Source organism: Staurois parvus, unplaced genomic scaffold (genome assembly GCF_062004578.1).
Source record: "Staurois parvus isolate SC_StPar_1 unplaced genomic scaffold, SC_StPar_1.0 ptg000066l, whole genome shotgun sequence".
Lineage (NCBI taxonomy): Eukaryota > Metazoa > Chordata > Amphibia > Anura > Ranidae > Staurois > Staurois parvus.
In genome coordinates this window covers 10,571,306-10,595,481 of record NW_028317862.1, presented here as the reverse complement: position 1 = coordinate 10,595,481, position 24,176 = coordinate 10,571,306, and the positions used below count along the sequence as shown (strand labels likewise).

The 24,176-nt window shown below is 42.3% G+C and overlaps 1 protein-coding gene across 1 annotated transcript in view; it reads right to left on the bottom strand.

The window, feature by feature from the left end:
* BRDT (bromodomain testis associated) overlaps nt 1–24,176 on the bottom strand; it is a 169,299-nt gene that overhangs the window by 133,567 nt on the left and 11,556 nt on the right. The window contains exon 2 of the mRNA XM_089668933.1: nt 7,331–7,468. Within this exon, the coding sequence (XP_089525059.1) occupies nt 7,331–7,468 (138 nt within the window). The remainder of the gene's footprint in view (nt 1–7,330; nt 7,469–24,176) is intronic.

The window sequence follows — 24,176 nt, the reverse complement described above, 5'->3', positions numbered from 1 at the left end:
GAAAACATTTGAAAAAAAGTTTGCCTTTGATGTTTTCACCCAAGCATGGAAACTGCTATTGAACAAGAAACCTAATTTCTGCCAAATGATAGCACATTTCTTCTCTGTAACTAAGCATTGCTGTGTGGGAACACTCAAGTCTAGTGACACAACTAAGAGGAGGCTTTAGTGATAGTGACAGATCCAAGTGGCTACCATGATTGCAAATAACTGACACAGACAGGAAGGTTTGTCTTTTCAGTTATATATACACAGAAGTGAAAAAATATCCTGGTATTAAGGATACAATACAAAAAAAAAAAAAAATTAAATGTATGGGTCCACTCTAAAAGACACTTAACATTTGAGAGATTTAACAGTCTTTTATATTATAATACAATGCAAAAGAAATAGCCTCTCATTGGTGGTTACATAGGTACTTCTCTTTCCTGTGTAATAATGGATACACTGTGGGTGGACTGATGGCCAGACTGCTTGTATGCCCTCCAAAAAGGCTTCATAGACTAGATACCACAGGCATGTTGCCTTCAGGTAGCCATCAATCGTCCAATGTGGGGATAGCTCAATATGCCTGTTGGGGGATTTTGCATCTGACATGGTTGTTACCTTCCTATCAGCCCACAATAGCTATCTACCACAAAGTCCCATACAGCAGTCTCATCCATTAAACTTGATCCTCCGTATGATGCCGAAAAGGCAAGAGCCATAAATCTGGACCTGCACCCCAAGTGTCACACATCTTTCCTAATGAATTCTGACTTCCTCAGAGGAGTGTGCTCCTTATGGAGGATCGAGATTAATGAGAAAGCTGTATGGGACTTTGTGGTGGAATGGGGATGCTTTAGGACTGGTATGCAGCTGTATAGACATCCCAAAAAAAGATTAAATTGACCCAAAATCTTTGTTCCATTAATTATCCACCACCTGCTGAGCCAAAGACAGTTACTGATCTGATTTGACCCCTAGCCATTGTATTACCTCTTTGGATAGTCCCACCAATGCTTGGGGGTCAGTCTTACCCACCTTGTATTAATTCATAGAATTTGCATCCCAATATACAGAGCTGTGAAAGGGTATTTGTCCCCTTCCTGATTTTTATTTCCATATTTGTCACACTTAAAGGATTCAAATCAAATAAATTTTATTACTACATCTGCCTGCTCCCCCCCTCCTTTTGCTAAATCATGGATGAACTGATTAACCACATTTTTTGGAAAGCCAAATGAACCACTTGCCCTCCTGAGGATTTACCCTCCTTCCTGACCTGGCCTTTTTTTGCTATACAGCACTGCACTAGTTTAACTGACAATTGCATGGTCATGCAATGCTGTACATAAATTTATGTACTTTTTTTTCACACTAATAGAGCTTTCTTTTGGTGGTAATTGATCACCTGTGCACTTTTTATTTTTCGTGCCATAAACAAAAAAAGAGACCGAAAAGTTTTGAAAAAACACCCATATATATTTTTTACTTTTGGCTATAAAAAAAAAAAAAAATAATATAGTAAACTCAAAGTTAGTCATAAATTTAGGCCAAAACGTATTTTGCTACATATTTTTGTAAAAAAAAAAATCTCCACAAGTGTGTATTAATTGTAGATGCTATAACTTTCACACAAAGCAAAACTATGATATGGATACTGCAATTTACTCCATTTTTTGCTATACAGCACTGCACTAGTTTAATTGACAATTGCGTGGTCATGCAAAGCTGTACCCAAACAAAATGTATGTCCTTTCTTTCACACAAATAGAGATTTTCCGGTGGCATTTGATCACCTGTGCACTTATTTTTTGTGCTATAAACAAAACAAGACCAAAAATTTTAAAATAAAAACCCCCAATATTTTCTCATTTGGGTCATAAAAATATATGCAAAAAAAACTAAAATTTGTCATAAATTTAAGCCAAAATGTATTCGGCTACATGTTTTTGGTAAAAAAAAAAAAAAATCTCAGTAAGTGTATATGGATTGCTTTGTGTGAAAGTTATAGCATCTACAAACTATGTATAGATAATGGAATATACACAGCTTTTACTTTCTGACTGCCGATCACATTTCTTGAGGTGCTAAAATACCAGGACAGTGCAAACACCCCCAGATAACCCCTTTTTGGAAAGTAGACACCCTAACCTATCTGCTGAGATGAGTCCATGTAAGATTTATTTTTTTTTCCACAAGTTTTTGGAAAAATGACACAAAAAAAATTGTTTTTTTTTTTGTTTTACACAAAGTTGTCACCTAAATGATTGCTCACACAAACCATGGGTATCTGTGGAATTACACCCTAAAATACATTCTGCTACCTCTACCGAGTGTGGGGATACCACATGTGAGACTTTTTGGGAGCCTATCCACTTACAGGAGCCTGAAATCCAATGACCACTTTGAAAGCCTGAAGGTATGTAACTTCCTCACTACCTATCACAGTTTTGAAGGTCCTGAAATGCCAGGATAGCACCAAACCCCCCCTTTTTTTGGAAAATAGACACCCAAAGGAATTTAAAAAGAAGAGGCATGGTAAGTATTTTGCAGGTCTCATTTTTTCTCACAAGGTTTGTTTGTTTTCCTTCTTCATTTTCCACAAATTTGTGGCATAAATGAGATCTGCAAAATACTCACCTCATTTCTCATCAAATTCCTTGGGATGACTAATTTCTAAAAAAGGGGTCATCTGGGGAAGGGGGGGGGGGGGTTGGGTTGGTGCTACCCTGGCATTTCAGGGCCTCTGAAACTGTGATATGTAGTCAGGAAGTGTAATGAGGAAGTAAAGCCCTTTAAAAGCCTGCAGGTGCTTATTGGAGTTTGGGGTCCTGTACTTGGCTAGACTGCCAAAAAGTCTCTCACGTGGTATCCCCATACTCACCATGCTTGTTATCAAATTCCTTGGGGTCTCTACTTTCCAAAAAGGGGTTTGGTACTATCCTGGCATTTCAGGGCCTCCGAAACTGTGATAGGTATGAAGTGTAATGAGGAAATATAGCCTTTTAAAAGCCTGAAGGTGCTTATTGGATTTTGGGGTCCTGTACTTAGCTAGACTGCCAAAAAAGTCTCTCAAATGTGGTATCCCCATACTCAGGAGAAGTAGCAAAATGTATTTTGGGGAGTAATTCCATATATACCCATGGCATGTGGGAGCAATAAATCCTTTAAGTGACAATTTTAGAAAAAAATAAATAAATTAATTTTTCGTCATTTTCCAAAAACTTGTAACAAAATAAAATCTTCTATTGACTCAACATGTCTCTCAGAAAATAGTTTAGGGTGTCTACTTTCCAAAAAAAGGGTCATTTTGGGGGGTGGGGGCATTTTATGCCCAGCATTAGAAGTTTATGCCACGCATCACTCACTCTTCTAACCACCTGAAGACCAAGCCTTTTCTGACACTTTTTGTTCACATGAATAAAAAACAACAAAAAAAAAAAAAACCCACAGTAGTTTTTGCTAGTTTGAACCCCCAAACATATATATTCTTTTTAAAGCAGACACCCTAGTGAATATGGTGGGTGCTGCAATTTTCTATGTTCTATACTAGCGCAGCGATATTTTAAACGCAATTTTTTTTTAAAAATACTTTTTTTTTAACTTTTAATGCACAAAAGCACAATATATTGGCCAATTATTTGGTAAAATATAAGTCCAGTGATGTACCATAGATACCAAAACATGACATGCTTTAAAACTGTGCATGCCCCATGCAATGGCAACAAACTGCATATATTTTTTATATCCATAGGCAATGCTTTAAAAGCCTTTACAAACTACCATTTTAGATTTACAGAGGAGGTCTATTGCTAGAATTACTGCCCTTGATCTGATGTTCGCGGCTATACCGCACATGCATAATTTTTTTTTTTTAATTGCTTTTAATGCTATCACAGGGAAAGCAAATATCCCCTATAACTTCAATGTCGTATATTCTCTTTGGGAAATCTGGGGTCTGTCAGACTCTAGATATCTCCTCTGCCCTTACATTAGCTAATCTCACCAAGATGGGTTTGATCAGATGCTTTCCCAAATTACAAATGGTGCTGTTTATGTCCTGTGAAACTGAACTGAGACCATTCCGGTCTCCAATCAGTTCTATGGTCAGCTGGCAGAAACACTGGCGGCATTCTCAGGTTTCCCCGATGGCACGGGACTGCCAGAGAAGGCCATGGAGGGCAGCGGGGGAGGGGGACATCTTTTCCCGCTGCTTGTAAAAGCAATCCTGCAGCTAATTAGGTACTAGGATTGCTTTTACATGAAAGCCATTTCCCGGCTGAAAAAAACTATACCAGGATGATGCCTGCAGCTGCAGGCATCATCCTGGTATAACCACTCAAAGTCCAATGATGTACCAGTACAGCGCTGGTCCTTCTTGGGTGTAGATGCTCTTTATTTTTTTATGCAGCCTGTGGGTTGAATGAAAAAAGAAAAGAAATCTCTGCCAGAAAGTGTGTAGTATGCCCACCATTAGAATATACCGCCCTGCATCCACCCACTTCTAATGGTGTGCGCACATGAAATGTGCCAAAAAATTTAAAATATATGTGCCCAAGCATAGGGGCCATCCACTCACTGGCCACCATGCTTCGGCATATATGCTTTTTTTTTTTTTTTTTTTTTTAAACTGCGGATGAAAAATCTCATCCAACAGCGCTGCCCACATTGACTTATGTATTTTCTGAGAGCAAGTTCCTGTTGCTGTCAGAAAAAACAGTTCGGTGCTGCAGCTGAAAGCATTCCTGCAAAGAAAACCGCAATGGTTAACAATAAAACAGTAACAAGAAAACAGTAAAAATGTAACAGTAGAACAGTAACAAAAAAAACAAAAAAAACCCCCTATTTTTGGTTTTTAAAATTTATTTTTTAGTGGGCGTTTTTTTTTTGTTTTTTTTTAAAAACTAACTTTTTAAAACAGATTGTAGGATATTTCAAAAGATAGCCAGTTTCCCGAATACCTAACATCTTTTGAGACCCTGTGTAAATATGTGCCCTGAACTGTGCCATGCTGTACACTATACTAATACTCCACTAGTGCGTGGTAGCGACGGAAGCAGTCCTTGGAGGCAGAGATCAGGTTAGCCAGGACATGGAGGGACAAAAAAAAAAAAAAACACCACACACAGATGTCACACCTAATTCCATGTCTGCTACAGACATTTTTTGGGGTACCAGGAAAAATGCCTCTCATGCAACCGGCTAACTGCATCTGGGTTGGGGGTTTGGGCCACAGCACCTTCTGGATACAATAAGAGCCGTGATGATATCTTCCTTGAATTTTAGGAAGGATCCACTTCATCCAGTTGCTTTGTATAGCACAAAAGCATTGTATAGAGACAATTGATATAAATAAAACAGACATTTTTTTGTACCAGCGTCTGGCTTTTTTCGGGAAACGAAGTACGGCTTCATCATCTGGTCGTTCCACCGCTCCCATGTTAAGGTTATAGTCGTAGACACAGAGGGGCTTCTGAACAACACCAGCTGCCATGGCAATTTAGATGGTCATGTCGACGTGAATGGAAGACAGGACGAAAACATCTAGTTTGTCCTTCCACTTCACTGCGAGCAATTCCTAATTTCTCAAGCAGGCTTTTTCCCCCTAAGACGGGTATTTACAAGCCATTGGGGGAAACCCCGGCGATCAGGTCGTGCGGTGCCACATGCGTCAATTCCAAGATTGTACAAATGTCTAAATAGTGGCACACTTGAATAAAAATTGTCCACGTATAAGTGGTACCCCATGTGAAAAAAAGGATAACACCAAGTCCCAAACTATCTTGCCACTGCTCCCCATGTAGTCTGGGCATGCGGGGGGGGGGGGGGGGCTCCACGTGACCATCTTTTCCCTAAAAAAAATGTCAAATTGAGGGTCACCCCCGAGGACGACAGTGTATTGTCGTTGAAATGCATAAAACACATTATACTCTCTTGGGGATCAAGTCACGGCACCTGCGGGTCAGCAGGGGAGCATGCGCCCCCCAGCCTGTGAAAACCATGGGAGCGTGAATGACACACAATTTTGCGCACCTGTGCCACCCTGTACCAGTATTTCTGCTATAGGGTGGTGCGGAAGTGGCTAAATTTCACTTGCCACACCCAGGCCTGATTACCGCCAGACCTGTTGAATCAAGAAATAAACTTAAATAGAAGCTATCTTACAAAGTGAAGCAAGGTAAAAGCTCTCAAAAAGCAACATATCATGCAGCAATCTAAAAAGAAAATTTAACAGATGAGAAACAAAGTACTTAACATGCATCAGCCTGGAAAGGGTTACAAAGCCATTTCTAAGGCTTTGGGACTCCAGCAAACCATGGTGAAAGCCATTATCCACAAATGGAGGACAATTGGAAGAGTGGTGAACCTTCCCAGGAGTAGCCAGCCTACCAAAATTACTTCAAGAGCACGACAACGACTCCTCCAGGTGGTCATAAAAGAACCTAGAAGAAAGGACTAGAGGCCTCACTTGCCTCAGTTAAGGTAAGTGTTCATGATTCAACTTAAGAAAGATTGGGCAAAAATGGCATTCATGGGAGAATTCCAAGGCAAAAGCCACTGCTGACCAAAAAAAAGAACACAAAGATTTCTCACATTTGCCAACCCCCCAATTTGCCAATTAGTCTTGATTATCCCCAACACTTTTGGGCAAGGTGTGCATCCCGTTACATCTGGTGTAAAACTAACACAGCATGTTCTATAAACAACATCATACAAACAATCAAACATGGTGGTGGTAGTGTGATGGTCTAGGGCTGCTTTGTACCATCAGGACCAAGACGCCGTCATAATCCTGAAGTAGAATGTCTGGCGATCAGTTTGTGACCTCAAGCTCAAGCACACTTGGGTTATGTAGCAGGACAATGATCCAAAACACACCAGCAAGTCCACTTTTGAATGGCTCAATTAAAACAAAAAAAACAAAACCAAAAAACGCATAAAAATTAAAGTTTTGGAGTGGCCTAGAAAAGTCCAAACTTAAATCCCAAGGAGATGCTGTGGCATGACCTTAAACATGCAGGTTTGGACAGCTTTTTCCCCCCTAATAAAGGAAATAATTTTAAAATTTAATTTCGTATTTAATCGGGTTCTTTGTGTAATATTAAAATTTGTTTGAGGATTCATGATAAATCATTTACGTGTGACAAATATGCAAGAACAAAAAAAAAAAAAAATCAGGAAGGGGGCAAATAGTTTTTCACAGCACTCTACATCACCACATGGAGCATCAGTGGGAGTCAGTGAAAAAGGTAGTTTTGAAATGAATAATCTCATCTTTTTTCACAACCAAACCTCCAGATTAGAGTTCTGAGGCAAGCACCCTTATTTACCAATTCCACATTACCTTATTATAAATATAACAGTTAGTGAACATGGTGTTGAAATCTTTCATGCACTCCATGGCATTTGTATAGTAGTTGTACTCCAGCCTCTTCCTTACGGTACTCAAATCCATAGGATTCTTTATGATTTGATAATAATCCTAAGAATAAAAAAAATAAAAAACATACAAAGCAAAAAACACATAAAATACCACAAAACATAAAAACACCAAACACAATGAAAACAAACTAAGCATAGTAATTTCAGATACACAAGTGGTCTTCAATCAATCTACAATGTAAAACAGATCAACAGAACTCAAAAAGTAAGAAAAAGTTTCCCAATTAATGTTACCTTGATGAACAAAACGTGCAATAGCAGAGGAAGCTTTGTATTCATTCATAGAAAAAGCAGGGTTCAGCTCGACTATGTTGTTCCAAGGGTAGCAAAACAAGTAGCAAATACCCCTCAGCTCACAGCCCTCTTGTGGATGCCTGGGTCATATAGGCAAATTGGTGTGGTTTTAAAGCCCAAACATTTTTTACCTAGATGCATTCCATGCATTAAGACAATAACAAATGTTTAGGCATTAGTATCCCCCTCACCCCCTTTTACTTATCTGAGCCCTCACTTGAGCCAGCACTGTGCCTGTCTGCAGCGCTTCTCTCCACTCACTTCCTGGTCTCTTGGGCTTTGCTGAGGCAACGGGAGCCATTGGCTGTCTCTGCAGTCAATCAAGACCAGTGAAGATGGAGATGGCAGCCTGAGACCCACAGTCTGTGTCAATAGACTCAGACAGCACGGCTTGGGAGCAAACCTGTACAAGTGCCCCCAAAGAAAATGGCTAAGGAGCACTCGGAGGGGAGGAGCCAGGAGCACCAGTAGGGGGCCCGAGAAGAGGGTTCAGGGATGCTCTGTGCAATGGAATTGTAGGTATTAATAAACCGGTTTGTTATTTTTTGTTTTAAAATGAGCATTTACAATCACTTTAAAAAGGTCACTCCCTTACTGCTGCATGAACCATTGTTGCTAGACACTGGTGCAAACCAAACCCCCTCACTAGTGGGGTGGGCCTATGAACTGGATACCATATGTGATATGGAGTAGATATTCTTCTGGGAAAATGGCAAATCAGATGCCTTTAAGATTACCTGGGCAGTCTGGATGTACTTCAGATATTCCTCAGATTTTCTCTTATTTGTAGAACTTTTCTTGGGATGACTCAATACTTGACTCCCTATGTCGCCACGAGGCAATCTCCATTTGGATAACTGGCCTATATGGTTTATCCACCATTTATGCTTCCCATCTACTCTCATTTGTATCTTTTTTCTCCTCATCATTCTCTACACCAGTGGTTCTCAACCTTCCTAATGCCGCGACCCTTTAATACAGTTCCTCATGTTGTGGTGACCCCAAACCATAAAATTATTTTCGTTGCTACTTCATAACTGTAATTTTGCAGTGGGAGGAGTAGTGCCACATCATTGGTGTCAGTGAGAGGAGTAGTGCCCCATCACTGATGTCAGTGGGAGGAGTAGTGCCCCATCGCTGGTATCAGTGGGAGGAGTAGTGCTCCATCATTGATACTAGTGTGGGGGGGGGGGGGGGGATTGTGCCCCATCATTGGTGTCAGTTTTTTTGCTGAATGTAGTATATGTAATGCCCTTCGCATTAGCCAGAAAGGCTGGGTTTTTGTTTTTTAGGCAGAGGCTGAGTAGCAGCCTGGGAGTGAGGTAGAGAGGTTACCTCAGGATAGGCTAGGGAAGATCTGAATGTCAGAGCTTCTGGAGCCCTCCCACCTCTCCAGAAATCCAAGAGCTTTCTGGAGTAGGGTAGCAGGTTTAGATCTGCATACTTGAGGGATCCTAGCAATAGGCTGACCATGGCAACCCTTAAATATGACAGAGCCTGGGGAAGGAGTTGGAGAGTGTCAGGTGGAAGATGGAGTGAAGGGTGGAATGTGGAGCCTGGGAGGGGGCCCAGGGAAGGGGCCTACCTACAGACAGGTGTAGTAAAAGGGAAACTCCACTGCACTTCTTAGAGGGACATCTTGAGCAGCAGGGAAGAAACCAGCCCAGCGGAAGGCCTGAAGGCAGCCACCAACCCAACAGGCTGACATGAAGGACAGTGTGAGTACCTTTACCCCCCCCCCCCCCCGAGCCAGATAAGGGGAGAGGGCTGTCAGGTGAAAAACCAAACTAGCTTCTCATCTGGGACTGTTCTATACTTACAGCTTCTGGGTTCAGGGAATACCCTCAGTATGGCTGGGTGAAGAGGAGGATTTATCTGGGGTCTGAGGAGGTACACTAGAGTGCTTTGAATGCTCTCAGGAGGAGAGAGACTCATTCTTCCACATCTTTGTACATAGTTGCTCTGAGTTGTCCCCAGGTTCCTTGGGCATCCCATACACCCCTCAACCCCATCGGAGTTCTAAACCCTTTAACAAAAAAAAAAAAAAAAAAAAATCACAAAACCAAGCTCAAGGACTGGTTACTGACTCCAGTGTGCAAAGTGTGGAAGCAAATGTGTGTTGCCTGGCTGTGCAGGGCTTTAAGCGGCTCCTAAGTGGGTAGTGCTACATATATGTGGCTGTTCAGATCCCCGGTTTTCTTCAAATCTTTGTTTCCCAATTCATGATATGGACATCTCCCTAGAATTCATATTGTACTGTACCCCCTTATCTCAGATTCCTACTTTACTCAGTCAACTAGTGGATGAAGTTTCAGAGTGTTTATAGCAATGCTTTCAGTGTTGAGCAAGAAAGCCCCCTCTATGGGCCTCTCTCTTTTAGTTTCACTTAAAGTGGTTGTAAAGTCTTACATATGCCCAGTGACGTGACTAGCTTCAGATGATGCACAGAGATGAAAACACATTTTTCTACATAAGTTGTACCTGTTTAACTGCAGCAACTCTTCTCTACATCCATTCAAAGCCCAGAATTTACACAGTTTGTCTGAGCTTTCAGAAAACAGGGGGGGGGGGCTGAAGTTACACACTGCAGAGCCCAGTGAGGAAAACTCAGTGTGTGGAGGGAAGAGAGACACTCCGCTCCACACAGCATGGATGCCGCCAATACCAGGCTGTGTGCTGGAGCTCCCTCCCGGGTCACCTTTTTTTCCCTCGGTGTCAGAAATTTTTTTTTTTTTGTTTTTTTAGAAGCGCGACTCATGCTGGTAGAGAAACAGGGCAGCAGACAGAAATTACACTTCGTGCTCTGGATAGAGAAAAGTACACACTGTAGAGGGTCATGCCTCATGTCTGAGGTTAGCAACTACTTTAAGCCTGTGCAATAAAAGTGCCTTTACTGGCCATAGGAGAATAGCAACTTCGGGCTTAGCCCAGAAGTCAAGGAAGTTAGACCCTTTCAACAAAGTCAAAACAATCAATCACAATTACCCACTGATCTTTAAAAACAATAACTGCTAATAATTCAGACTAGTAAACCATTTAGAGGCGAGCATACTGTATATAAAATGGTTCTGCTCGGCTCAACCAACCATTCACTCTAGTTTGTCTAATGCCACTGTACAGTGGCTGTACGTAGGTTGCCGACCAGACATGTACAGTTGAATAATCTTTATTCTGCATTTTTGAAGCAACAATTATTGATGCAATTCTCTGCCTACCTCTGGGTTAACCTCCTGAGGGGGATAGGCACGTATATCTGGCTATCCATATGGGCCTAGGTATGAATCTCAATATTTTTGTGAATGATACAATCCAAATAATCTATTTGTTATGTCTGGTTTCTCTTTATTTTTGTAAATAAAAAATTTACAATAAAAACGATTGAAACAGAAAATAATTCTGCTCTCCCTTTCACTGCCAGATGCCTTGAAAATCAGTTAGCCTCCTCCTCCATCCTCTAATGCTGCTTGATATAAAATGCTGCTTGGAAATTTTCTGATATCCGAAAAAAAGATGATGGTTCCCATGCATGATGTGATGTTAAACTGTCCTGTTGGTAGCACAAAGATGAGTGTTTGTTACATATTACACTCAGCAGGTCACATTTCATTATCTGGAATACCTATATGATGAACAAACAGCGTGGATAGTTTTTCCTCAACTTGAAAGCTTTCATTCTACAATGGATTGCAAAGCGTCAGTGGATTTCTGCCATCAAATGGCCCTACGATGCAAATGGAATAGTGGCCATTCTTCACCAAAAGACAGCTGATAAGCTGTGTGCACACATGTACATTTACGATTAAAAATTTAGGGTCAGGATATTTAAACTATAAAAATGATGGCTTGCAATTAAATGCTTCAGCTGCTGCTTCGCTGAAACAGTGACCTTTGTGTCTTTACCCCTTGAGTTACTTCTCTCTCTCAGATTTGGAAAAAACAGACTAATTGGGATAAACTGTCAAAAATCAGACAATTAATTGGCATTTCTTTATCCTACACAAACAGTTCTAAGATGTCAAAAAAAAAAAAAAAAAAAAAAAAAAAAAAAGGCATTAATTTGCAATAGCTTTTCTTTTTTGATTAGTGCACCTTATACTGTACATGCGTTAACTGACTAAAGTAGTTAACAGTTTTATTTTTGGCAGACTTACTAGCAGATACAGTAATGTGACATGTATTAATGCAGGAAGGATTAGGAGTTGAAACAAGGGTCAATTGGTTTTTATGTAGGTTGATCAAACCAAATAATGTTTGCCGGTTCACATATATGCGGCTTGGATGCTGTTTGGACCGCATTCAGTCTGCATGACGTGAAATAACATTGCTTCCCATGGTGCCTGTTCACATATGTTCGGTGCACTGGTGGTGTGCATTCAGAACGGTTTGAAAAAGAGTCATGTACGATTTATAAGCCGTGCCTTCAGCTTCAAGTGCGGATTACAAGCTATTGACTTCTATGGGAACCATTTCTAAACCTCACGTGTGAACAGGATAAAATACTGTCCTGAACCTGATATGAAATCGCTGAACAACTACTGCATCAATCAGCTGTGAAACTTGAGCTTTAGTCCACACCGCACATGTGTGAATCAGTGGATGCATATAAAAACGGATGTATAGGTTTGTATACAGCTGAGGCAGGTGTGACAGTACTCCCCTACTTTGGATTTCCTAAGTAGCCAATAGAACGGTCTGTCACCAGCAGGAAGTTTCTTTCCTGCCCCAGGTGTCCATGATCATCGTGTAGTGACTTCCACACTATGTTCCTGATTTTTGTGGGTAAAAAGAGCTGCATAGATCTTCACTTTGGTCCAAGGGGCCCATTCGGTAGACCACCCCATCTCTCAGTTCCAATATATCCCACTCTTTATGAACAACCTTAGCATCAGGTGATCTTCCACCCACAAGAGTTCAGGTTGCTTCCTCATAAGGGCTCTTCTCATAAGCTGACAGAGGGGATCTTGATCCTGAGCCTCTTGCATATCTTTGGTGGTGAGCTGTGGGAACTCTTCACCTTTCAACGAGATACATTGCAATAATATGAGATGCAGGAGGCACTCCTCTGGGCTCCCACCACTGTAGCATACGCCACCCCTTTGGCTATGTACTCCGTTGCTTGACTCATGGCCTGTACCTCCTTGGGGATACCTCATGTACTGTTCCTCCCCACTTTAATGTACAGCGCTGAGCAAACCTTTTGGTGCTATATAAACACTGAATAATATTACCTGCAAGCAGCCTGGTCCAGTGATATGGCTGCCATTAGATCCTCTAGATGGATGCAGATGCTCTTTATTCCCTGCTCCAGGTCTCTACTTCAGGCTAAAATGGAAGCAGTGCAGCCAGCCATCTGTGTCCAGTAGAATCTAGTTTAGCTATTGTGAGCACATAGGTTAGGGGATGGTTATCCGTTTTCAGAAAGAATTCAGCCCCATATAAATAATTCTTCAAACTTGTCCACCACAGCCCACTTCAAAAGCAAGAACTCCAACTTATGTGTTGGGTAACACCTTTCAGCAGGAGAGAGGCTCCAGCTCACGAAAGTCACAAGTTGCTGTAACCCAGCATGCTCTTTGTAGAGAACGGACCTGAGTCCCTCATGGCTGGTATCCACATGAAGTTCGTATGGCCTGGAGGGGTTGGCTTAAGCCAACACAGGAGCCTGTGTTAGACATTGCTTAAGCTTGCTCACACTGCTGGGTCCACTGACTGCTGATGGGTTCTTCAAGGCCTTTTTCTTCTCTTTCTTAGGAGGGTTCTTGTTCGGTTCGTTGGTTTCGCCCTCCATATTTTTTCAAGAGGTTGGCAAGGGGGCACAGCTGTCTTTGCGAATCCCTCCACAAACAGGCTATAGTACGAGCAGAATCCCAGGAATGACCTTAATTTAGTAATATTGTTGGGTCGAGGCCAGGTAGTCACAGCTTCAGTCTTACTTGGTTTGTAGCCACCCCTTCTGCAGAGACCATGTGACCCAGATAGGTAATGGAATTCCTATAGAATTGGCACTTTTCCATAGACAGTTTGAAGCCTTTGTCCTGAAGCCTTTGGAACACCTTCTCTAGCCACTCCTCATGCTCGAAAGTTCTTACGAACACTATTATGTCATCTAGATAGACCAGAACCTCGATTAGAATCAGGTTTCCCACTGTGCACTCCATCAACCTCAGGTGGCAGGCACCCTGGATAGGCCTTAAGGCATACGGTCAAACTCCAGCGGGCTGATGAAAATTGTTTCCTCTATCTTCAGGTGCATAGAGATTTGGTAGTATCCACTCTTCAAATCCAGGACACTAAACCATTTAGCTCGTGATAGACAATGCAAAGCAACTTCAATCCGGGGGTATAGGGACACCTTGATTCCCAAATAATCCCAGCCTTCATCAACTCAGCCAATTGCTCTGGGTGAACATCCAAGTCTCCTAAGGGGACTTACCAGGTCCGCTCCTGCAATAGTTTATCTTCTTTGAGTTGAATCCAATGTTGAACACTTTTTGAGCACCCAACTTCATAATCATTCCGAGAAAACACTCTCTCCCAACTTGTCAGCCTATCTCTGGCTCTCTTCTTTGACTCTTTGGACAGAGGAGAAGCTTGAAGGCCAAACTCCCTGCTACCAAGGTAGTCTGGCTTATCGAGTGTACTGAATGGGGTGGCCACATGTACTTGTAGCTGGCCAGCAAAGACCAGTTCTAGGTTGTTAATATGGTTCACATATATGTGTATACCAAACCTGCCAATAACCTCAGTACAGTATATATGTGCATATGTTAAAGCCAAAAGCAGAATCATTGCTGTGATTTATGTCTTTGATTGTTATATGACATTTTTATATTCATTGTGTTAGCAGAAGCAGAAAAGGAAAATATGCCTTTAAGAGTTAGTATAAGGTGAGCCAATCACAGACAGCCTCACACTGTACAGAGCCTTAACCAATCCCAGCCAGTTTCACATTTATGCCTGTGTAAAACTCCCTGCTAGGATTTTCTAGAGACACATGCTCACCAGACAGAAGAGGAAACAGACAAAGTTCCAATTAGAAAAGCTTAATGGAAACAGAGAAGGCCAAATAGGTATTTAATGCACTTGTGTGTTCCTCTGTTGTTTAGTAATGCAGGTAGATCTGTATGTAAAAACTGTTGTATGTGTTTACTTGTAGTTCCACCGAACTTACGAATCAAGTCACTGTAGAGTAATCATAATCGAACGAATTTACCGAATCTAACGAATTTATCAAGTTATCGAATCAACCCAATGTAATACGAATTAAACCATTGTAATATTAAAGAAATAAGCCATTGTAAGCAGTGTTATATAAAGAAGATTGAAGTTATTAAAGAAGTTAACTAAAGTATTCGGTGTGCTCTTTAAACCTACTGCATCCATAAAGTGGCATTGGAGGAATTACAGAGTAAAGTCAGTCTAATCAAAGAAACAGCAATTGCATAATTTTACTAATGCCACAGCGCACTGGGCACCAAAGGGTGCTGCGCCTGCCACAGTACTTGCCCCAATAGAGCCCAAGCCCTCAAGGTTATGGGGTCTTCAGTGTTATTACAGACTTGAACGTTGCCAATGTTGTTGTGCATTGGGCCTTTGTTGTGATCACTTCCGGAATGATCTCTACCACATTCCTTCTCTTTTCTATGTTTCCAGTACCACAAAGGGCCCTGGTTGGTCCCAGATCAACATGATTTTGGCTATCAGGCAGGCGACTGCCTCCAAGCTAGAGCATTTTTGTTCTGGACCATTCTTCCAAACCTTCCCCACTTCCTCTTCTGGAGCCCCCAACTCTCTGGTAAACTTGTTGAGCTGTGGGTGAAGGCTTACTATAGGTATCATATTTTGCTTGGCTAGTGGAGTAAAGAGTCTGCGTACTAAGTTGGTGTTGGTTCCAATTAGTAGTGAACACTACTTTATCCCCATGGGTCTGAGACAAACAATCACCGAGTGTTGAAAGATTCCACTCTTCCTGTCAAGGTTGGCCCAAAGGTCAAACAGATTAGGTATGTAACCGTCATAGGGGCACTTCTAGGTCCTGATTCCCCAGCGCCTCTAACTTCCGGATGGGGACAGGCTTCAGATGTTTGTCATAAAAATCCCTATAGAGTAGTCAACTGGGCCGGAGTCCAGCAAAGCTTTGGTGTATACTTCCTCCACTTGGATGGAGACCAATGGGGATGGGCCTACTAGTTCATCTGGGAGTATCTTGGGTTGAGGCTTGGCACTTCTGATGCAAGCTTTCCCAAGTTTGGTCGCTCACTTGAAGAGTGTTGACTTTTCCACCTTCTGGGAGTAGTGTGCATTGATTTTCCACACTAGAGTCCCAGTCAGCGGAGTTAGGGGCTGTCTTGGCCTTGGGGGACAGCTAACAGGAGTCTGTGTGGTTTGGGTCTCTAGAGTTTGTGTTCCTTGGGAGTTAGAGCTCTGAATGTTCTTTGGGCCCTCAGCTGGCTTCTTCACTGAGGTCCTCTGTAGTTTTCCGCCATCTTTCGGAAAAATAACCTTTTTAAGACCTGAATCACTTCAGCTGTCAAGTTGGCTGCTCTCTCTGTCTGCGGGCATTGAGCCTAAAAGTGTCCTAGCTCTCCACACTGGAAACGTCTGGGGTACCATGGACTGGATTCCCCTCTTCAAGGTGATATGGCCAACACCGCCTGCCCAATCTGTGAAATGTTCTGCATAGCAGTGTGAGCCACCATAACCTGTCCATGGCCTTTTGGACTTCACAAAAAGATTGTTGAATTATGGCTTGGGCCTGGGTCAACTGGGATGGGGTCTGCACTATACTGTCCATAATGGTCATGACCTGTGCCTCAGACACCCCCCCCCCCTCTGTTTGGAACAGCGTGAGTGACAAAAGAGGAGGCCCTGGACCAGGTTCCACCTTGAACATCAGCCTTCCTAGCAAGCAATGCATTAAGATAAAATGTTTTTAGGTTCAGTATCGCTTTAAAAGGATAGGCAATTTAGTTCCACTTTAATAAAATCTCACTAATAAGGTTTACATACACTTTAGCTTTAAACACATTAAAAAGGGGATTAGTTTCTTGGAAAAGAAATTACAAGTAATGCCCGATCTCCAATTCTTGGAATCTGACTGAAAGAACTCCATTAACTAACTAGAGGCTACAGAAAGTTACGTGGGGAAAAAAAAAAAAAAAAAAAAAAAAAAGTAAATTCAGTACCTACCAAAAGATTACTTTTCCTGTCACAGCTTAGCCAAACACATACCACCATATTTTGTTACAGTTTTTGACTGTAGAAGAAATATGGTGGTGTCCACCTCTTGGCTATTGTCTGGAAAGTGATGGAGCAGCAGGATTAATAAGGTTCTCTCTCCTCCTACTATCATGTTGCTTGTCAACACAATTGCATGCACCACACCCGATTGTCTGCCATTTCTACCCCTAACTCCACCAGTCTGAGCGCCATTGTCAGGGCTGCCATTAGAAATAATGGGGCCCTGTACATCATATCTGGCACGGCCCCCTTCTGGGCACCCAGAAGAGAATGAGGTGACCCATGGGTGTGACAAAATTGTGTTACCGTGAGAGGGCCTTAAAACTTAAGCCTATGTATAGCAGGCATACGTGCGGGTGTCAGGTGCATGTGATGTACAGAGTGCAGGGCTCATGAGTGGGTAACTCACAGAGAGCAAGGGTCATCTACTGGTCTTTATGGGATCATTGCTTTCGGACAGATAATTTCCCTTTTGGCCTCACTGGTGGTCAGGGGGTGGTCTAAAGTCTAAAATACATTTGGTATGAGTCTGCTCACATGCCATGGTTGTGATGGCTTGTCACGGCTGTGCCAAATTTGGCCATTCAGGTCAGTGGGGCCACACCACAAACATGAGCCAAACACATGGTTAGTGGTTGCGGCTCATATAAACTGCCAGTTCATATTAACATGGTGACAGTAAGCCGACGCCTATGCTGCACAGGTATCAGGTTACATTTACCATGTTAAAAAGACAGTAATATGGATGGAATTACGAGTGCTATTAACCGCTTCCCGACTGCCCTATAGCAGAAATACTGCTACAGGGCGGCACGGGTGCTTAAAATCACGTATATATACACACACGCGATTCAAGCTCCTGCGGCATTTGCAGACCGGTGGGGGCGATTCTTGCCCCCACCGACCCGCAGGTGCCGTGATTTGATCCCCAAGGGACCAATCATCCAATTTAGGCCAGTGATGTTCCGCTTAAATTGGATGATCGATCCCTATCCTATCAGGGGTCTTCCTGTACCTGTGTTTACAGGTACAGGAAGTGATGACATCTCTCTCGGAGCACATTCCATCCCAGAGAGAGAAGAATCAAGACACCGTGAGTAAAAAAAACCGCACACACTTGCACAGTTAGAACATTTAGGACACATATAACCCCTTGATCGCCCCCCAGTTAACCCCTTCACTGCCCTGTCACCAGTTTAATTAGTACAGTGTACAGATTTTTTGCCGATTACTGTATTAGTGTTGTCGGCGACTTCAGATAGCGTTAACGTCCCTCCCAGATAGTGTCGGATTGCCTGTCAGTACACCAGTAATCAGATTTAACCCCTTGATTGCCAGGAACACGCTCATACACAAACTTCCATTGCTAGTATTGTGTCTGAACAGATCAATATCTTTGATCAGATCAGCACTATACCAGAGTTTACATTAGTATAGTGTCCCCAAAAACACAGCGATAGTAGGATCAGCCCCGGCACCTGCCAGCACTTGCATTTAGTCCCTACACTTATCCCCCTCTCCCCCAGCAAGTGCAGTGTCAGTAGGTCATTGTCACTTGATAAAATTGCACACAAAACCACAGTGTTCGCAGAATCAGGCCTGATCTCTGCTAGCACTTGCCGGTAAATTTTTTTGTAGCAGTTTAAGCAGTCCCTGACCGTCAGGTGCTCTTTTTCCCTTGAGACGCACTAGGTACCAATAAATTTAAATGGCCAAAATGTCAACGGAAAGGTATTTTAGTGAAAAACCTACAGGATTCTGAGCACGTCTGGTGAGAGTGAAAGGGATGACACAAATCAGCCTCAGAATACGAACCTGCAGACAGCAGTGGCACCCTGACAGATAGCTCAGACGATGGAGAAGAGGTCCCTGCTAAGATCAGGCGTACCCGACCCCGTTCCCAGGTTGCTGAGATGTTACAATCACATGATGACTCTCATATGCAGCAGAGTGCCAGTACTAGTACCGCTCTACCTTTTGGTGAGCTGGCGAGCACCAGCGACCTAGTACATCCTGGTCTTTCACATACCAGCACTGCAGTAGCACTTGGTGATGTGGCGAGTCCCATAAGTGCAGTACAAGCTGGTGCAGTGGCAAGCACAAGTAGTGTCCCCCAGCCACAAAGAATTTGTACACAGGCCCGTAGAGCCCCTAGTATCCTTTCAGATGTGCTTGCAAATCCCGATTGGCAGCCCACAAATTCTGCAGCACCTGTTCTTCCTCCATTCACTGCCCAACCCTGAATTCAGATGGGGAAAAAAAAAAAAATATTGCAGTTGTATTGGTCCTCAGACCCGATTCATCATGTGCCCGTGTTCTCTGCTGCCATGGCAAGGCAGAGATATGAGAGTATAATGCGTTTTTACGTATTTTAACAATACACTGTCGCCCTCAGGGTGACCCTGAATTTGACTGGTTCCACAAAATTCGGCCCCTCAAATCACCTTAACAAAAATTTGCAGATGTCTATAATACTCCCCAGCAAAACGTCTGCGTTGAGGAGTCCTTCATTAATTTTTCTGTCTGCCTTGCATTCAAGCAATTTTTCCCCAGCAAGCATGCCAGATATGGGGTCAAGATGTATAAGACCTGTGAGAGGGCAACAGGCGATACATAAAAGTTTCGAATTTACGAGGGAAAAAGATAATCACGTGGAGCACCCCGGATGCCCAGACTACATGGGGAGCAGTGGCAAGATAGTTTGGGACTTGGTGTCATCCTTTTTCCATATGGGGTACCACTTATACGTTGACAATTTTTATTCAAGCGTGCCACTATTTAGACATTTGTACAATCTTGGAATTGGCACACGTGGCACTGTGCGACCTAATCGCCAATTCGACCTAAAACGGCTTGTAAATACCAGTCTTAGAAAGGGGGAAAAAGCCTGCTTGAGAAAGGAGGAATTGCTGCAGTGAAGTGGAAGGACAAAATGGATGTTTTAGACCTGTCCTCCATTTATGCAGACACGACCATCCAAATTTCCACGTCAGCTGGTGTTGAGAAGCCCCTCTGTGTCCATGACTATAACATTAACATGGGAGGGGTGGACTTCAACGACCAGATGAAGAAGTACTTAGTTTCCCAAAAAGACAGAAGCTGGTACAAACAAGTGTCTGTTTATGTCAATTGGCTCTATATAATGCTTTTTTGCTTTACAATGCAACTGGATGAAGTGGATCCTTCCTAAAATGCCAGGAAGAGATCATCACGGCTCTTTTTGTATCCAGAAGGTGCTGTGGCCCAAACCCCCAACACAGATGCAGTTAGCCGGTTGCATGAGAGGCATTTTCCCGATACCATTCCTGGTACCCCAACCCAAAGGACACCCCAATAAAGATGTCATGTCTGTAGCAGACATGGAATTCGGCGTGACATCTGCTTTTTTTGTCCCTCCTGTCCTGGCCAACTTGGTCTCTGCTTCCTTTGCTAACACACGAGTGGAGTATTCGTATGGGGTACAGCACGGCACAGTTCAGGGCACATATTCGCACAGGGTCTCGAAAGATGTTAGGTAGTCAGGAAACTGGCTATCGCATTTTGAGAGACCCTACAATCTGGTTTAAGTTCAAAGTTAAAGAAAAAAAAAAAAAAAAAAAAATGTAAAACCAACAATAGTTGTTTTTTTTGTCGTCATTGTTACTGTTCTACTGTTATGATTTTACGGTTTTATTGTTAACCATTGCTGAGTTCTTTGCAGGAAAGCCATTCAGCTGCAGCACTGACCTTTTCATTTTGACAGCAACAGGAACTTGCTCTCAGAATATACACAAGTCAATGTGAGCAGCGCTGTTGGATGAGATTATTAATCCACAGTTAAAAAAACCCAAAAGAAAACCGAGAATATATTCCGAAGCATGGGGGCCTTGGGTGGATGGCCCCTATGGTTTGGTATAGATTTAAAAAAAAAAAAAAAAAAAAAAAAAATTGGGCAGAGATTTCTTCATCCACATCAAACGATGTGAATAGAGGAATCTGTAGGTTTTTTGTTTTTTTTTCCCATTCAGCCCATGGGCTGGACAAAAAAAGAAAAAAGCAGAAGAAAAGCATCTACACTCAACAAGCAGCTGCAGGCATCATCGTAGTATCTTTTTTTTCAACCTGTGATCTGCTTTCATGTAAAAGCAATCCTAGTAGCCAATTAGCTGCAGGACTGCTTTTACAAGCAGCGGGAGAAAAAGAACCCCCCCCCCCTCCCCAGCCGCCTTCCACAACCTTCTCAGACAGTCCTGTGCCATCAGGGGAACCTGAGAATGCAGCCGGTGTTTCTGTCAGCTGATTGGAGACTGGAATGGTGCCAATCATCTATATAGTCTAAGAAATTAGAAGCTATGAGCATTTCACCACTTCAGTTTCGCAGGATATAAACAGCGCCATTTGTAAATTGGGAAAGCATCTGATCACACCGATCTTGGCGAGATTAGATAATGTAAGGGCAGGAGGAGATATCTAGAGTCGGATAGAACCCAGATTTCTGAAAAAAAGAACATATGAAATATGAACCAAGGGCGGACTGACCATTTGGAAAGTTGGGCACTGCCCAAGGGCCCGGGGTCAGTGGGGGGCCCCATGAGATGCCCCTGGTACCTTTTTCATAGGCTTTTTTGAGTTTGGGCAAGGACACAGGGGCCTCATGATCCCCTATTGCCCGGGGGCCCCATACGTTGTCAGTCCGCCCCTGGATAGAACTCAGATTTCTGAAAAAAGAATATGAAAATGGCCATTGAAGTTATAGAGGATATTTGCATTCCCTGTGATAGCATCAAAAGTGATTAAAAAAAAAAAAAAAAAAAAAAAAAAAAAAGCTATCCTGGCATTTCAGGGCCTTCACAACTGTGATAGGTAGTAAGGAAGGTATGCACCTTCAGGCTTTCAAAGTGGTCATTGGATTTCAGGCTCCTGTATGTGGCTAGGCTCCCAAAAAGTCTCACACATGTGATATCCTCATACTCATTAGAAGGAGCAGAATGTATTTTTGGGTGCAATTCCACATATACCCATGGCTTGTGTGAGTAATATATCATTTAAGTGACAACTGTTTAAAAAAAAAAAATAAAATTATATGTCTCTCTATCTCTCATACACACACCACACAATGCGAAAAATTAGAATACCGTGCAAAAGTTCATTTATTTCAGTAATGCAACCTAAAGGTGAAACTAATATATGAGATAGTTCAAACCGTGATTTGTCATAATTGTGACGATTATGGCTTACAGCTCATGAAAACCCCAAATCCACAATCTCAGAAAATGAGAATATTGTGAAAAGGTACAATATTCTCGGCTCAAAGTGTCCCACTCGAATCAGCTAATTAAGGCATAAACACCTGCAAAGGGTTCCTGAGCCTTTAAATGGTCTCAGTACTGGTTCAGTAGGAATCACAATCATGGGAAAGACAGCTGACCTGACAGTTGTGCAGAAAACCATCATTGACACCCTCCATAAGGAGGAAAAGCCTCAAAAGGTAATTGCAAAAGAAGTTGGATGTTCCCAAAGTGCTGTATCAAAGCACATTAATAGAAAAGTTATGTGGAAGAAAAAGGTGCACAAGCAGCAGGGATGACCGCAGCCTGGAGAGGATTGTCAGGAAAAGGCCATTCAAAAGTGTTGGGGACTTTCACAAGGAGTGGACTGAGGCTGGAGTCATTGCATCAAGAGCCACTACACACAGACGGATCCTGGACATGGGCTTCAAATGTCGTATTCCTCTTGTCAAGCCGCTCCTGAACAACAAACAACGTCAGAAGCGTCTTACCTGGGCTAAAGAAAAACAGACCTGGTCTGTTGCTCAGTGGTCCAAAATCCTCTTTTCTGATGAGAGCATCTTTTGCAGAAGCATCTGGTCTTCCATAACACCTCAGCAGTACCACAGGCTGATAGCTTCCATGCCACGCCACATTGAGGCAGTAATTGCTGCCAAAGGGGCCCAAACCAAGTACTGAGTACATATGCATGCTTATACTTTCCAGAGGTCCGATATTGTTCTATGTACAATCCTTGTTTTATTGATTGCATGTAATATTCTAATTTTCTGAGATTGTGAATTTGGGGTTTTCATGAGCTGTAAGCCATAATCACCACAATTATGACAAATCACGGCTTGAACTATCTTGCTTTGCATGTAATGAGTCTATCTCGTATATTAGTTTCACCTTTTAAGTTGCATTACTGAAATAAATGAACTTTTGCGCGATATTCACATTTTTCGAGTTTCACCTGTGTGTGTGTGTATGTATGTATGTATGTATGTATGTATGTATGTATGTATATATATATATATATACACACACATACATACACATATACACATATATACACAAACACACAGTGGGGATCGAAAGTTTGGGCACCCCAGCTAAAAATTTGTATTAATGTGCATAAAGAAGCCAAGGAAAGATGGAAAAATCTCCAAAAAGGCATCAAATTACAGATTAGACATTCTTATAATATGTCAACAAAAGTTAGATTTTATTTTCAACATTTACACTTTCAAAATAACCGAAAACAAAAAAATGGCATCTGCAAAAGTTTGGGCACCCTGCAGAGTTCATATCTTGTACTGCCCCCTTTGGCAAGTATCACAGCTTGTAAACGCTTTTTGTAGCCAGCCAAGAGTCTTTCAATTCTTGTTTGAGGTATCTTTGCCCATTCTTCCTTACAAAAGTCTTCCAGTTCTTTGAGATTTCTGGGCTGTCTGTCACGCACTGCTCTTTTAAGGTCTATCCATAGATTTTCAATTATGTTGAGGTCAGGAGATTGTGAAGGCCATGGCAAAACCTTCAGTTTACGCCTCTTGATGTAATCCCCCGTGGATTTCGAGGTGTGTTTAGGATCATTATCCATTTGTAGAAGCCATCCTCTCTTTAACTTCAGCTTTTTCACAGATGGCACCATGTTACCATCCAAAATTTGCTGAAATTTTATTGAATCCATTTTTCCTTCTACTCGGGAGATGTTCCCTGTGCCACTGGCTGCAACACAACCCCAAAGCATGATTGATCCAACCCCATGCTCAACAGTTGGACAGAGGTTCTTTTCATTAAATTCTGTGCCCCTTCTCCAAACGTACCTTTGCTCGTTCCGGCCAAAAAGTTCAATTTTAACCTCATCGGTCCACAGAACTTGTTTCCAAAATGCATCAGGCTTGTCTATATGTTCATTTGCAAAGTTCAAATGATGATTTTTGTGGTGAGGACGTAGAAGAGGTTTTC